This window comes from Larimichthys crocea, unplaced genomic scaffold (assembly GCF_000972845.2).
Source record: "Larimichthys crocea isolate SSNF unplaced genomic scaffold, L_crocea_2.0 scaffold532, whole genome shotgun sequence".
Lineage (NCBI taxonomy): Eukaryota > Metazoa > Chordata > Actinopteri > Sciaenidae > Larimichthys > Larimichthys crocea.
In genome coordinates, this window is record NW_020856961.1 from 69,475 (window position 1) to 85,336 (window position 15,862).

General features: G+C 47.3%; 2 protein-coding genes across 2 annotated transcripts; one reads left to right on the top strand and one right to left on the bottom strand.

Annotated features, from left to right (window-relative positions):
• The first annotated feature begins 1,077 nt into the window (after nucleotides 1-1,077).
• On the top strand, nucleotides 1,078-8,528 carry eif4a3 (eukaryotic translation initiation factor 4A3). The gene is made up of 12 exons (XM_010751265.3): nucleotides 1,078-1,359; nucleotides 3,487-3,559; nucleotides 3,642-3,708; nucleotides 3,883-3,945; nucleotides 4,040-4,172; nucleotides 4,361-4,441; nucleotides 4,737-4,878; nucleotides 5,376-5,514; nucleotides 7,445-7,560; nucleotides 7,864-7,971; nucleotides 8,075-8,202; nucleotides 8,372-8,528. Exons 1-12 carry the CDS (start codon nucleotides 1,206-1,208, stop codon nucleotides 8,386-8,388), a joined length of 1,221 nt encoding a protein of 406 aa, XP_010749567.1. The 5' UTR covers nucleotides 1,078-1,205; the 3' UTR covers nucleotides 8,389-8,528.
• A 410-nt stretch (nucleotides 8,529-8,938) lies between these two features.
• Nucleotides 8,939-14,394, bottom strand: soul4 (heme-binding protein soul4). The gene is made up of 6 exons (XM_010751263.3): nucleotides 14,172-14,394; nucleotides 12,668-12,854; nucleotides 12,083-12,168; nucleotides 11,689-11,830; nucleotides 10,219-10,402; nucleotides 8,939-9,921 (listed from the first exon to the last, which is right to left on the bottom strand). Exons 2-6 carry the CDS (start codon nucleotides 12,819-12,821, stop codon nucleotides 9,747-9,749), a joined length of 741 nt encoding a protein of 246 aa, XP_010749565.1. The 5' UTR covers nucleotides 12,822-12,854; nucleotides 14,172-14,394; the 3' UTR covers nucleotides 8,939-9,746.
• Between the last annotated feature and the right edge of the window lie 1,468 nt (nucleotides 14,395-15,862).

The window sequence follows — 15,862 nt, forward strand, 5'->3', positions numbered from 1 at the left end:
TCTCCTTCACGTCGTCTCATCACCTCTCCTTCAGCGTCCCTATCTCGGCCTTAATACGTAGTCCTCTAACCTCTTTCACGGTCATGTCCTATCACTCTCCGTCACGTCGGTACCGAACACCCCTTCACATCTGTCCTCAGTCCATCCTTCACATCTGTCCCTCATCACCTCTCTTCACGTATGGTCTCCTGCACCTTCCGTCAAGTTAGGGCAGCGCACGCGACACGTAAAGCTGATTTAAGCACAGCTCCGTCAAATATGTCTCATAACTTCCCGTCACATCGTCCTCATCTCATCTCTCAAGTCTGTCCTCAACAACTCGCCCCACATCTGTCCTCACAACTCTCCTTCACGTAGGTCATCACATCACTCTGTCAGGCTGTCCTCATGTATAGCGTCACATCTGTCCCATTCGATACTTCAGCATCTGTCCTCATTCTCTCTTCACATTCTGTCTCATCTCCTTCCTTCACATCTGTCTAATAACTATCGTAACGTTCTGTCCTACTAACCTATATTAACATCTGTCCTAAAAACTTATATCACATTGTTCCTCATCACATCTCTTCATGCTGTCCTATCTCCTCTCCTTCACATCTTTCCTCATCACTCCGTCACGTCGTCCTCATTCATCTCTTCACGTCTGTCTCACCTCCTCTCCTTTCACATCTGTCCTCATCACCTATCCTTCAACATTGTCATAACTCTCCTCTCTTCAACATCTGTCTCATTTCCTATCCTCACATCTTCCTCCTCAAATATACTTCAGTCTGTCATCATGTCTCTCATTCACATCTGTCTCACTATCCCTCTCTTCACGTCTGTCTTCCTCTCCTTCACATCTGTCCTCATCTCCTCTCCTTCACATCTGTCCTCATCTCCTCTCCTTCACATCTGTCCTCATCACCTCGTGATGTTTTCTATCGAGGTTAGGAAAGGATTCTTTCTTTCTTTCTTTCTTTCTTTCTTTCTTTCTTTCTTGTTGTTTTTTTTACTCTTCGTATCCCGGATATGATACTTGACGCATACTTCTTACGTCATGATAAACAGACGTCTATCCGTGTACTGGATGTGACGTCATGTGCCCAGTCGCTCCCAGGACACGTCATCAGCGCGACACGTGCTTGGTGTTAGCAGTTAGCCGTTAGCAGCGCGCGGAGCGGAGCGTTCACCGGATCACGGATCATCAGCGGAGCGTGAAGAAGATGGCAGCTGCCGGGACACAGGGCAGGAAGAGGCTCCTGAGAGAGGAGGACATGACCAAGGTGGAGTTTGAGACCAGCGAGGAGGTGGACGTCACCCCCACCTTTGACACCATGGGCCTGCGGGAGGACCTGCTCCGCGGCATCTACGCTTACGGTAGGCCGGGGATCCGTGCGGCCTCCGAGGGCGTTAGCTCAGGGTGCTAACTGTCTGTAGCTCTGCGAAGTGACGATCAGCCTGGTTGGATGTAGACTTTGGATTTGTTCACATGATGTTTAGATGCTCTTATGTGTGCAGCGTTAACTTTGAAGGTTTTATTAGAAGCGGTTCAGCGGTTAGCATCAGCGTTAGCCACCCCCGCTAACGCTCCGTCCAGTTTACCGGAGCTGCTCCCGCCTTTATGCGCAGCGAGCGGCTAACCGGGAACAGGGGTCGGCCTGGGCCTGTCCAGGAGCAAAGACGCTCCTCTGGAGGACCGAAGAGAGAGACCAGCGGGCCAGCGGCCGTGGAGCCACTCCAGCGTTTATCTAGTCCACTCCAGCGTTTATGTAGTCCACTCCAGCGTTTGTAGAGTCCACTCCAGCGTTTGTAGAGTCCACTCCAGCGTTTGTAGAGTCCACTCCAGCGTTTGTAGAGTCCACTCCAGCGTTTGTAGAGTCCACTCCAGCGTTTGTAGAGTCCACTCCAGCGTTTGTAGAGTCCACTCCAGCGTTTGTAGAGTCCACTCCAGCGTTTGTAGAGTCCACTCCAGCGTTTGTAGAGTCCACTCCAGCGTTTGTAGAGTCCACTCCAGCGTTTGTAGAGTCCACTCCAGCGTTTGTAGAGTCCACTCCAGCGTTTGTAGAGTCCACTCCAGCGTTTGTAGAGTCCACTCCAGCGTTTGTAGAGTCCACTCCAGCGTTTGTAGAGTCCACTCCAGCGTTTGTAGAGTCCACTCCAGCGTTTGTAGAGTCCACTCCAGCGTTTGTAGAGTCCACTCCAGCGTTTGTAGAGTCCACTCCAGCGTTTGTAGAGTCCACTCCAGCGTTTGTAGAGTCCACTCCAGCGTTTGTAGAGTCCACTCCAGCGTTTGTAGAGTCCACTCCAGCGTTTGTAGAGTCCACTCCAGCGTTTGTAGAGTCCACTCCAGCGTTTGTAGAGTCCACTCCAGCGTTTGTAGAGTCCACTCCAGCGTTTGTAGAGTCCACTCCAGCGTTTGTACAGTCCACTCCAGCGTTTGTACAGTCCACTCCAGCGTTTGTACAGTCCACTCCAGCGTTTGTACAGTCCACTCCAGCGTTGCACGATATGGCCTATAACCAATATCTCTATATTATTTTAGCTTTATTTCTCCTGTAAATCACTATGAATGTTAAATTCAACCCTTTGATGCAAAAAATATCAAATCAGTATCATCAGTATATCATCAGTATGGTGATTCAAGTAGACCCCTCTATTAGATTAGTAACGGCTGTGCAGCGTTTTAGCTGCGTCCTCTGCCCTGCGTCAACTCACACTGGGCGCATGTTGGCAGCGTAGCGAGCCGGCCGTATTCACGTGAGATCCCAACATGGAAGAGATTATAAAAAGCATCTGTTGTGTCATAAATTATTGTGTGTTGTTCCATTTCAACAATCAGCCTCTCGTCGTTCATGTTGAGACCCTTTGATCGACTGACTGCTCACCTGGTGCCACCGGTCATGACGTAACATTGATGTGAAGTTGTAAAAAGCTACATGAACTGCGTATTGAGGTTTAGCAGCGGCTCGCGTCAAAAATAGAAATGCTATAGAATGCTCGCACCGTGGCGCGGGGAGACGCTTCTGTGACGCTTCGCGGCGCGCCCTGTGTGAGTGCTCTCATTGACTAGACTGGTGGCGATCAGCTCCGGTGACCGCGGCACGTACGCCTCCGGAGTGGGCCAGTGGTCCTCGTCTCTCCTCACTTGATACAAAAAGTACGCATGATCTTTCTGGGTGGGCGGGGAGGTGTGCTGCGTGCTGTGAGGAGCACCAGGAGTGACACAGGCAAAACTCCGGAGAATTAAATGATGACGGCTTTTACGTGAGAAGTACTCGATGGTCGCGATATAGTCATTTTATACATCTCACGGAGAACAAGCCGCGATATATTGAGTATATTCGATATATCGCCCACCCCTAAGTCCAGTCCAGTCCAGTGTTTATACAGTCCAGTCCAGTGTTTATACTGTCCAGTCCAGTGTTTATCACAGACTGTTTAATGTTCTTTTGAATGTAAGGAACAGTTTGTTTAAACCTGATCACATGACTTGCTGCGTTCCAGGTTTCGAGAAGCCTTCAGCCATCCAGCAGAGAGCCATCAAACAGATCATCAAAGGCAGAGACGTCATTGCTCAGTAAGACCTGTTGACCTATGTGCAGCGCCCGTCCTGAAACCCTCTACTGTGTCCTCTAACAGCTGCTCTCTGATCTGTGCAGGTCCCAGTCCGGTACTGGAAAGACAGCCACCTTCTGTGTGTCTGTGCTGCAGTGTCTCGACATCCAGGTCAGTGTTAACCCAACGGGTTCCCCACAAAACCCGAGGACCGAGATCACCGCAAAAGAAAGATTTTCATAATCGTTGACAAATGATTATTGATGATCGTTGATTGACCAGTCTGCAGGTTCAGCTATGCAGGTGTGGGGGATGATGACATCATGTTGTGTTTCATGTCTGCAGGTGAGGGAGACCCAGGCGCTGATCCTCGCTCCAACCAGAGAGCTGGCTGGACAGATTCAGAAGGTAGCCCCGCCCACACCATCACACATAGCCAATCAAAACTGAGCAGGGGTTCTGTGTATTGCGTTCTGATTGGCTCTCTGTCTTGTGTGTTCAGGTGCTGCTGGCTTTGGGAGACTACATGAACGTCCAGTGTCACGCCTGTATCGGGGGCACCAACGTGGGCGAGGACATCCGGAAGCTGGACTATGGTCAGCACGTGGTGGCAGGAACACCTGGACGCGTGTTTGGTGAGTCCAACACGTGAGCTGCCACATGAAAGGTGTCATGTGATCAGAGTGTTCAGAGATCAAACAGACACAGCTGGTTAACGTTACGTCAGGGTCACTCCCTGTGCCCGCTTGGAGTGCGCCGCCGTTTCCTGTAAAGAAGGGCAGCCAATGGGAAGCTCGCGTTGATTTGTCATGTTTTCCTGCAGACATGATTCGTCGCAGGAGTCTGAGGACTAGAGCCATCAAGATGCTCGTCCTGGACGAGGCTGATGAGATGCTGAACAAAGGTGAGACTGAGCACGTGCAGCTGTGTCACCTGCAGACCAGCACACCTGGATGAAGCTGTGATGTCATTATCCAATATCCGTGTTTGTGATCTAATGTACCTACCCGTGTGTGACCCGTGTGTCTGTTGACCCGTGTGTCTGTTGACCTGTTGACCTGTGTGTCTGTTGACCTGTTGACCCATGTGTCTGTTGACCTGTTGACCCGTGTGTCTGTTGACCCGTCTGTCTGTTGACCCGTCTGTCTGTTGACCCGTGTGTCTGTTGACCTGTTGACCCGTGTGTCTGTTGTGTCCAGGGTTTAAGGAGCAGATCTATGATGTGTACCGGTACCTGCCTCCGGCCACACAGGTGGTTCTGATCAGCGCCACGCTGCCTCATGAGATTCTGGAGATGACCAACAAGTTCATGACCGACCCGATCCGCATCCTGGTCAAACGGTCAGTACCACAGCTGTAAACATGATAACATTCAGAACACTTGAAAAACACTAACTGTGACCCGTCTATGACTGTCTATGACCCGTCTGTGACTGTCTGTGACCCGTCTGTAACCCGTCTGTGACTGTCTATGACCCGTCTGTAACCGGTCTGTGACCCGTCTGTGACTGTCTATGACCCGTCTGTAACCCGTCTGTGACTGTCTGTGACCCGTCTGTGACCCGTCTGTGACTCGTCTGTGACTCGTCTGTGACCCGTCTGTAACCGGTCTGTGACCCGTGTGTGACTGTCTATGACCCGTCTGTAACCCGTCTGTGACTGTCTATGACCCGTCTGTGACCCGTCTGTGACTGTCTATGACCCGTCTGTGACCCGTCTGTGACTGTCTGTGACCCGTCTGTAACCCGTCTGTGACTGTCTGTGACCCGTCTGTAACCCGTCTGTGACTGTCTGTGACCCGTCTGTAACTCTGTTGCTGTCTGTTGCCGTCTCCTCAGTGATGAGCTGACCCTGGAGGGGATCAAACAGTTCTTTGTTGCTGTGGAGAGAGAGGAGTGGAAGTTTGACACTCTGTGTGATCTGTACGACACTCTGACCATCACACAGGCCGTCATCTTCTGTAACACCAAGAGGAAGGTCAGTGCGCACACACACACATACAGATGTAGCAACTTAAAAGTTCCCGTGTTTCCGTGACGGGGCCGTGACTGGTCCTTCACAGGTCCTTGAATGGTCCTTCGCTGTTCCGTGACCGAAATGTAATCCCCCGCGATGACGTAGTCAGTGAGGGCCCGACTGGAAACGCCCATAAACAGTCTGTGTGAAAACCATCTGCAATGCCTCATTTGTCCACGGGGAGGAGCAGTGATGTTCCGCTCTCACATCTGAACAGATCGATCGCGATTGGGGGGGGGGGGCGGTTGTGATAAGATAACACTGAGGCAGCGCTGCAGCCGCTCGTATCTGCAACTCTGTCACGCACAACAACAACATGCCAACATAAACTTGTTATTAAAGAAAACTCAGCTCGTAACGTCCATAACATAGCCTAGATGTTGTTGATTTAAACAGTGACCATAGGCTAAATGACGTAAAGCGTAAATGGAAAGAATTACGGGCGAATCAAGTATGAAATAAGTCAGTATTTTTGGTTTTAATAAAGTTTGCAGTATAAGCTTACGAAACCATCGAACATATATTTAGGCATTCCATGAAAGACTTTATTCGCAAGGAGGCTAAGCCAGTTTTAGTCTGTGTTCCAGATTAGGAATAAAGTCCAGCAAAACCAGTTGCTACTGTACAGTATACAGTACTCAAACCAGCTGCATTTTCCGCTCTGTGATTTGTGACACTGGGAGACCAAAAAGCCCATCAAGTGCAAACAGTGAGAATGCTAATGAGGGTTTACCTGTCCTAAAGCGTGCACTACAGTAAATACCTGCATAACAAAGGGCTTCCAAAACGCTCGTCTCTGCAGCTCTATGTCGCGCACAACAACACCAAGCCCTCCCCTCCAAATAAACTGTTAATTAAAAGAAACCTCTCGCTTGTATTGTCTGACACACAGGCCTGGCAGCCCTGTGACGTCCGAACCGTTTTTTGTAACTTTTTTAGGGGTTAGTTTGTTGTTTACATGCAGATGAGCGAGAGAGAGGCGCGAGCACAAGAGAAGAGACGCTCCTGTAATTATGCAAAGACTAGTGGTGGCCATAGATTAATGCGCCAATCGAATTTCCCAGAGTCCAATTTCCCAGAGTAAACAAAGGCAGCTGTCCAGGTGGAAGTGGCATTTAAAAAACACCAAGAAAAACCACGAGAAAAACACGACAAAAGCACAAAACTCTCTAAAATGCTAGAGAGATCAGGACTCCACGGAGTTACAGTGAAGAAAACAAAAACGAACAAAAGAAAAAAAGTCAAAAAGCGACCTGAGAGGCTGGAACAGCTTTGCGAATAGATTAATGGTGATATTTTTTTTATCGCCTGATAAGAGTCTCACGTTAACGCAGATAACAGCCCACCACTAGTAAAGACAGAACAGCCTAGATGTTGTTGATTTGGTGAATGCTGACATGTTAGATATAAACACCTTAAATTTAATTTCAATTCATGAACACGCTCAAATCATACGGCTACTGTACAGTATGCAGTAGTCAAACCAGCTGCATTTTCCGCTCTGTGATCTGTGACACTGGGAGACCAATAAGCCTGTTACTGTAAGTGCAAACAAAAGGTTGAGCAACGAGAATGCTAACGAGGTGTGTAAGCTACGTCATCTCCAGGTAGAACAACTGTAAATAAGTTCTGCGAGAGAAGCGCCATCTCCTGGTCATACCCTGTAATCACATGAACGGGTGGAGTTAGTAAAAACAGTAAAAAATAGACACGCCCAGGAGAAGGAGGGGGGTCACTCCGGTCACGGAACTCGGCTGGAAGACGGCTGCCATTCAGCTGGCGTTCAGCTTGAACGGGAACTTTTGAGATGCTACTACTGTATTGTAGTGATGGATATGCTGCTGCAGCAAGGCGTTGTGGGAGGTTGAGTTCGTGTGTGTTTGTGTTTCAGGTGGACTGGCTAACAGAGAAGATGAGGGAGGCCAACTTCACAGTGTCCTCGATGCACGGAGACATGCCACAGAAAGAAAGGGAGTCCATCATGAAGGAGTTCAGATCAGGAGCCAGGTAGACCAGGACCACAGTCAGACCACATTCAGACCGGGAACACAGTCGGACCACATTGAGACCGGGGAAACAGTCGGACCACATTTAGACCGGGGACACAGTCGGACCACATTTAGACCGGGGACACAGTCGGACCACATTTAGACCGGGGACACAGTCGGACCACATTTAGACCAGGGACACAGTCGGACCACATTCAGACCAGGGACACAGTCGGACCACATTCAGACCAGGGACACAATCGGACCACATTCAGACCGGGACCACAGTCCCTTGTGTGATGCGTGTTTATTCTGTTTTCAGTCGTGTTCTGATCTCAACCGACGTCTGGGCTCGAGGTTTAGACGTTCCTCAAGTTTCTCTGATCATCAACTACGACCTGCCCAACAACAGAGAGCTGTACATCCACAGGTGCGTACCTTCACACAAAGTATACCTAACAGAGAGCTGTGCATCCACAGGTGCGTATCCCTCCACACTGTAACTGTCTGTAATGACCTCTGACCTCCTCCAGGATTGGTCGGTCCGGGCGTTATGGTCGTAAGGGTGTGGCCATCAACTTTGTGAAGAACGATGACATCAGGATCCTGCGGGACATCGAGCAGTACTACTCCACCCAGATCGACGAGATGCCCATGAACGGTACGAGTCGACCAATCACACACCTGCTGCTTCTGATGTCACAGCTCAGAACAAACTCAGCCTCTCCTCACTCCTGCAACACAACGTATCCCTCCACAGAAAGCAGTCCCACAGAAACCTGAGTAACAAATAATGTTTGATCTGATGTGACATGTTTTTCTGTTTGCAGTGGCTGATCTGATCTGAACTGGATGACATCACGCTGGAGCCCCGCCCCTTTATTTCCTTTTTTTTTAAATATAGTTTTAGACTTTTTCTTCATCTGTTGACATGAAAACAACCGTAACATTTGTTTTTGTAAATAAAGTTCTTTTGGTTCCACACATTGTCCTTGTCTGTCCCTGGTTCCCACGTCTGTCCTCAAGTCCCACTCGTCTGCAAGCAGCCCGCATTTACACAGACCACCCCTCGAGCAGGCAGAAGTCAGACACAGAAAAAGCAGAGAGAATCCGGTGGATTTTCAAAATAAAATACCCCGTGCAAACTGCCAGTCGTAAAAACAGACAAGCGGAACTTATTAACTACGTGGCATTTTTACACATGTAGAAGCATGTTTAGAAGAAGGTACACCTGGAAAATGGCCAAATCTGAGCAAATAAATAAAGTGTGGCAGGCTAAACACTCCCGGTGGGGTTTGAAGTCACGTGGAGGACGGACCAAATACCTGATGCTCACACAATACACCGTGGACGGCCCGGTGGATTTTCCTAGTTAGTTTAAGGAACACGGCTGATCGCAGACTCTTTAAATCAAACTTTATTTTCATATGTTAAAAAACAAGAAATGTTGAAGTAACAGGCACCAAAAATGATTTCACATGAATGATTCAAACACGTTATAAAACAGGATACATTACATTAACCCATATTTAACCCAGATTAAAGGAACACATTTATAAAAATATTCAGTTTCAACAGACTTTAGAAACCAGCATAAACAGTCAGTGCATCCTCAAACTGCAGCACCTGAACCTCATCAGGGCTCCAGGTCCAGTCTAGATTAGTGCGGTCTGCTCAATACGACACTAATGTGACGTTTTACTCTTCAGATGAGACAAACTAGACAGAACATCTTCAAGTGGACGAGTTAAGCCAACTGTTCCCTCTGTTTACAGTCTTTATGTTAAGCTAAGCTGTTTCCGGTCTTGATAATGTGACTCCTGGTGTTGTCGTGTTTAAGGGACAGTCGATGTTCTGATCCAGTGTGGACGGACAGGTCAGGTTTTCTGTTTACCCCACAATGTTCTGGTTCTCCACTCTGCTGCAGCTAACATAAAGCTAAAAACACCAAAGTCACAATCAAACCGACCTTGGAGAACCTCGTTGTCCCTTTAACACTTGTACAGGTAGGATGAACAGTATACATCAGAAATATGACATTAAGATGAGTGTAAGTGTGAACCTATAGGATCAGAGGGGCGGGGCTTAGTGTCAGGACCTACCAGCGAACCTGTCCTGATCGGTTGGATTGAACTCTAGGAAGTATGCAGAGAAAATAAAAATCAGCCAGAGGAATGGCAGGAGAAGAGAATGATGGGAAGGCATCTACAGATTGCGTCTGATGAACCAGATCTCATTCCTGCGGCGGGGTACGCCAGGATTCTCGTACACGGCAACCATATATTCATCTCTGTGTAGTTCATCAGTGACGCCCAGAATCTCCCACAGAAGGTTGATCTGATGGGTCACCGTCTCCTCCGTGGTCGTCCCAAGAAACGTCCTGCAGCCAATCAGAGAGTAGAACATCAGCAACACAGACTGACACGTCAATGCTGCATTCAGGGACAGGCGGGGTAAAGTCAGCGCTACGTTCAGGGACAGTCAGGGTAAAGTCAGCGCTGCATTCAGGGACAGGCGGGGTAAAGTCAGCGCTACGTTCAGGGACAGTCAGGGTAAAGTCAGCGCTACGTTCGGGGACAGTCAGGGTAAAGTCAGTGCTGCTTTCAGGTAAAGTCAGCGCTGCATTCAGGGACAGTCGGGGTAAAGTCAGCGCTGCATTCAGGCATGAGGTTCTGACCTGGTGACGACTCTCATTGGCTCCCTGTGGATGATGGTGATGTCGGGGTCGGAGGGCCTGGGCGGGTTGGTCTGGAACTCGGCCGGCAGAAAGAACGCCGTCAGGACGTTTTTCTTAAAAGTGATCCCGTCGTCCTTCATGTGGATGTTACTGATCACTGGCACCGTCATCCCCAGGTACCGACCTGAACACGACCAATACATCATCAATACTTCAATACGTTATTGCTACTTCATCATGAACAGGCTGTTTGTATCAAATCCGGACCAGAACTTCCTCTGCAGTCCGAAGATCAGTCATCTTTAGGCCTGTGTTGAAAAAAATCGATTTTCCGATTCTGAATCGATTTGCATATTAATTTCTTAAGATCGATTCGTACATCCAAAGATCGAATTAATTAAAATTTAAATTTTAATACATTTTCCCCCGGTGAACTTTAACCCTACTAGTCGCATCATTTAATTGAAACAGGCGTGCACGTGTTTAAAAGGGAGACACGGGCTTGCTCCAGGTGGGACTGATGAATTAGAGCGGCAAGGTGTGTGAGAGTGTCCCCGTTAAAGGACGGAGGCAGATGTCCAGTGTTTATGAAGATTTATTGCTGTTCTATAATAAAATACAAACAGCAATCAGAATAGCATGAGCTATACATAATGCACAAATAATAATACTGGCTAAAGGACTGTACTGAAAGATACGCACGTCTTATGTAAACAAATACCTCACACAGGCTTATAGCTTTGACGGCGTGATTAGATAATTAGCCGAGCATTAACACAATATAAAGTAGCATTAACATATTACAAATAATAATAATTAACACAACACGGCATCCAACTTGGACGGTAAGTTAGTGGAGAAGCTCACCTTTTCTCATTCACACACAATAAACCCACGATGCAGGATATAGGAAAAACACAGGCATGAAATACATCATACTCTGCTCTTTAGAGAAGCTATAAACTCTCTATACTACGACACATTCGAGGTGCGTTCAATGACCACGGAATGACTATGATGCGTTCAACAACATGGGAAAAATGGAAATTCACCGGAAATATAATAAAACTACAGACAACAAAACACTCAAGGAAAACTCTACAATTACCAGCCACTTCTGTACGTTCTCTTAAAATAACTGAGGCGATTGCGGGTTACATTTGCAAAGATATGCGCCTGTATTCTGTTGTTGAAAACGAGGGCTTCAGGCGACCAAAAAAATGGTTTTAATAATACTAACCCGAATCCAGATCGGATTGGATTTTGATAATCGATTCTCAGTCAATCGAATCGATTCTTAGAATTTGAATCGATACCCAGCCCTAGTCATCTTCAGGTGAGAGCAGCATTCCGCCTCCACCGACCTGGTTCTGGTGTCAGTTTCTAATCTGTGGTTCTAGTCTTTGGTTCAGTCTGGGGTTCTGGTCTGTGGTTCTGGTCGGGGTGTGCTGTAGGTGGGCGGACTCTGACCTGCAGAGTTTTCTTTACAGATGAAGCGCATCAGTTTCATGAAGGCCATGGAGATGCTCTGCTCATACAGGTCTTCTCCTCGGGTCACACAGGCCCAGTTTCCTGCTGGATACAGACGCTCCTCGTAAAGAACTTCTCCCATCTGTAAGGACAGAACCAGAACCACAGGATCCCATGAGTCTCAGACCACATCCACAAGGCTTCATGTAAATCTGGAAACAATCTGAAGGTCTGAGGTCCTTCTCAAACTGAGGTCTCTAAGGGGACACTTCAAGAACACAGGGGACCAGAGGACTCCTAAATGTGTCCTGGACTGTCCTGTCCTGTGTCACAGGTAACCATGAAGATTGATCATGGTTACTATGATGATCTGATGTGGTGTTGGAGTCTTTACCTTCTCATGGCTGGATACTGGAACGAAAGGGAGGGGCTCCCTCTGCTGGCTGTTACGAGTCATTTCCTGTATGGGTCCAGTCATTTCTGAAACACAAATATATATTAAATATAGCGTGGTGTGTTAAAAATGTAAATGAAGGCGGTCCAGAACCATGGGGTACAGTTGATTAGTCAATAAGTCCTAAGTCCTTTCCTAACCACTTTTCATTGACCTTGATGGAAACCGTCACAGGGTCAAGAAAAGGTATGATAGAGAGGTGATAAGGACTTAGGAGAAGTGTAGGGCGGTGTTCAGAGTCAGACTACATCATGATGTAATCTGTGGTAAAACTACAAAGTTGAGAAGATGCACTACGAAACGCTCCATGTTAGATGGTGATGTGCTCTGACTGTATTGTTTGATAATAAACGTTGGCAACCCAGTGAAAGATATGAAGCTCCTTAGCAGAGAATTCAAACAGCTCTGATCGTGGCGGCTATGTTAAAACTCTTTTCATTCAGTTAGGAACCTTCCTAAGCAAAACTGACTATTCGACTGAACCCATGGTCTTCAACAGGACTATGGTTGGCCATGCCCCCTCACCTGGAGGAACTGACACCTGGTGGGTACTGGCAACAGCCTGCCAGTGTGACAGCAGTCTGTCGTCATCCTCCATTGGTTCGGGGTTGTCTGTAATATCATCATCGAGCTGCTCATCGTCCAATCCGTTGAGGTCTTCCAGAGAAATCAGAGCCATCACTGTAGAGACCACGCCCACCGAGAGGAGCTACTGTAAGAGGATAACACACCTGTTCACACATCCGGACCAGGACCAGAAACCATCAACTACCATCAGGTTTTCTCAACGGTTCTTCAGACAGTTTTTTGTTTTTTCTTCAATAGAGATGGGCGATATGGACTAAAAAAATTATGCCGATTTCTGGCATTTATCACGGTAACGATAAGAATGACGATATATAAACACCAATTCAGCCTAATCTTTGTGACTATAAATCTTTTACCAAAATAATAATAAAGGCTAGGGGAGCTGGTGGTGGGCGCGTCTATACCTGCTGAATGTAACCGCTGTGAAACAATCAGGAAATAACTTTTTATTTCGCTGATTAATAACAGCTTTATCGAGGCAGGCGCTCGCTCTCTGTTATTGTTACTCTTGGCGGCTGGAGCGTGAGGAAAGAGCTCCTCGTTGTCCAGCATATACCGCAGGAAATGTTTTGGACGATATATCGTAAACAATGACATATCACACATTGCTATTCTTCAAACAGTTCTTTGGTTCTTCAAACAGTTCTTTGTTTCTTCAAACAGTTCTTTGGTTCTTCAAACAGTTCTTTGGTTCTTCAAACAGTTCTTTGGTTCTTCAAACAGTTCTTTGTTTTTTAACAGTTATTTAGTTAAACACTTTTTTGTTAAATTAAGATCAACCTTCCTCGGTTTGCTTCACTGCTGCCTTCTTTTGTAACTAAACACATCAGTGACTTTCAGGCTTTAACACCTTTCATTCACTTCAGCGTCATTACAAACATGAACAGCTGTTTGGGTAAACAGTTGCAGATGTTACTCGCTCAGTGCTGCTTTAGGATTCAGACAATTTTAATGAATATTTGAAAAACACTCTTTGTTTGTGCATTTTAATGTATGAACAGCAGGGGGCGCTCTTTAACGCACTCTTCATCCTGATGACGAGTTCAAATAAACAATGACAGACGCATTAACATGTTAACGCCATATCAACGTGTTGAAAGTCATGAATATTTGAACCCGCTGGTTTTCCGTACACGGTCACACGTTAACACGGTCGCTCGTCAAACCTAAACACCAGGAAGGAAAGTAGGTCAACCCGGGATCCGGTCCACACACATGACCATGGGCCACCGACCCGCCGCAGACCGATAGGGTTCAAACAGAGATACCAACTGGACTAACGGGATCACAAAGGACGCGGTTCGAATACAGCAGAGACCCGAACTGAACCGCTTTAGTTAACGTGGAGCTGTCTCTGCACCGCATCAACAGTTAGCCTGCTGCACACTTAGCTCGGGTCTAGACCGGGTCAGAACAGCCCCTTAGCAGGTGCTTATCTCACCTGGTTCTGGTCGCACCTGTTTGCCAGGTGAGTCTTCAGCTGTTGAAACCGTCCGTCGATCACAACAACCAGAACCTCTTCTTCTGTTTCCGGTAGACTTCACCCTGTGGACGTTTCAAAATAAAAGCCTGTTGCATCGCTACAATAAAAGCCCTCCTTTAGTTTGTATGTTTCTGAAGCTTTGAACGAAGAAAATAAGGAATGTTGACCAGAAGTGGCGTCATCGTTTTTTCATACAGTGTAAAAACGGAAATCTTTAGAAATAAAAACAGGAAGTGGCACACTGGAAGACTTCCGGTCTGGTTTCCAATCAGAAGGCGTTCAAACTTCATCAATGTTTCTCTGATTGTCATGAAGTCTGTCTGATTTTCTAGTCCTGTTTTGGGCTGGTTTAATCCTGGGTTGGTCCTGGTTTGGGCTGATGTGGTCCTGGCTTGGACTGCTTTAGTCCTGGTTTGGTCCTGGTTTAGTCCTGGTTTGGTCCTGGCTTGGACTGCTTTAGTCCTGGTTTAGTCCTGGTTTGGACTGGTTTAGTCCTCATTTGGACTGGTTTAGTCCTCGTTTGGACTGGTTTAGTCCTGGTTTGGGCTGGTTTAATCCTGGGTTGGATGAGTTTAGTCCTGGTTTGGACTTGTTTAAACCTGGTTTGGACTGGTTTAGTTCTGGTTTGGGCTGGTTTAATCCTGGGTTGGATGGGTTTAGTCCTGGTTTGGACTTGTTTAATCCTGGGTTGGACTGGTTTAGTCCTGGTGGTTTGGACTGGTTTAATCCTGAGTTAGACTAGCTTAGTCCTGGTTTGGACTGGGTTGGACTCGTTTGGTCGGATGTGGTCCTGGTGGTTTGGACTGGTTTAATCCTAGTCTGAGCTTTAGCCCTGGGTTGGACTGGTTTAGTCCTGGGTTGGACTAGTTTGGGCTGATGTGGTTCTGGTTTGGACTGGTTTAGTCCTCAGTTGGATTGGTTTAGTCCTGGGTTGGACTGTTTAGTCCTGGTTTGGGCTGATGTGGTTCTGTCTTGGACTGGTTTAATCCTGGGGACTGGTTTAGTCCTGTCTTGGACTGGTTTAATCCTGGGTTGGACTGGTTTAGTCCTGAGTTGGACTGGTTTAGTCCTGGTTTGTACTGTTTTAGTCCTGGGTTGGACTGGTTTGGGCTGATGTGGTCCTGGTTTGGACTGGTTTAGTCCTCGGTTGGACTGGTTTAGTCCTGGTTTGGGCTGGTTTAATCCTGGGTTGGACTGGTTTAGTCCTGGTTTGGATTTGTTTAATCCTGGGTTGGACTGGTTTAATCCTGGGTTGGACCGGTTTAGTCCTGGTTTGGACTGCTTTAGTCCTGGTTTGGACTGTTTTAATCCTGGGTTGGACTGGTTTAGTCCTGGTTTGGTCCTGGGTTGGGCTGATGTGGTCCTGGCTTGGACTAGTTTAGTTCTGGTTTGGGCTGGTTTAGTCCTTGGTTGGACTGGTTTAATCCTGGGTTGGACTGGTTTAATCCTGGGTTGGACTGGTTTAGTCCTGGGTTGGACTGGTTTAGTCCTGGGTTGGACTGGTTTGGTGCTGGTTTGGGCTTACCCATGTTTCAGAGAACTGGATCACGTAAGTAATGTTGGTCCTATTCAGTCGACATTTTCAGCTCTTCCAAGGACTTATTTTAGCATGACATAATTGGCATAATGTTCAGATACCTTAGACATTA

Coding starts and splice junctions, on each gene's coding strand:
- soul4 (XM_010751263.3), bottom strand. CDS start 12,821: ATGGCTCTGATTTCTCTGGAAGACCTCAACGGATTGGACGATGAGCAG. Junction 12,169..12,667: donor CCAGGTGTCAGTTCCTCCAG/GTGAGGGGGCAT, acceptor TTTGTGTTTCAG/AAATGACTGGACCCATACAG. Junction 11,831..12,082: donor CAGTATCCAGCCATGAGAAG/GTAAAGACTCCA, acceptor CTGTCCTTACAG/ATGGGAGAAGTTCTTTACGA.
- eif4a3 (XM_010751265.3), top strand. CDS start 1,206: ATGGCAGCTGCCGGGACACAGGGCAGGAAGAGGCTCCTGAGAGAGGAG. Junction 4,173..4,360: donor AACACCTGGACGCGTGTTTG/GTGAGTCCAACA, acceptor GTTTTCCTGCAG/ACATGATTCGTCGCAGGAGT. Junction 4,879..5,375: donor ATCCGCATCCTGGTCAAACG/GTCAGTACCACA, acceptor CCGTCTCCTCAG/TGATGAGCTGACCCTGGAGG.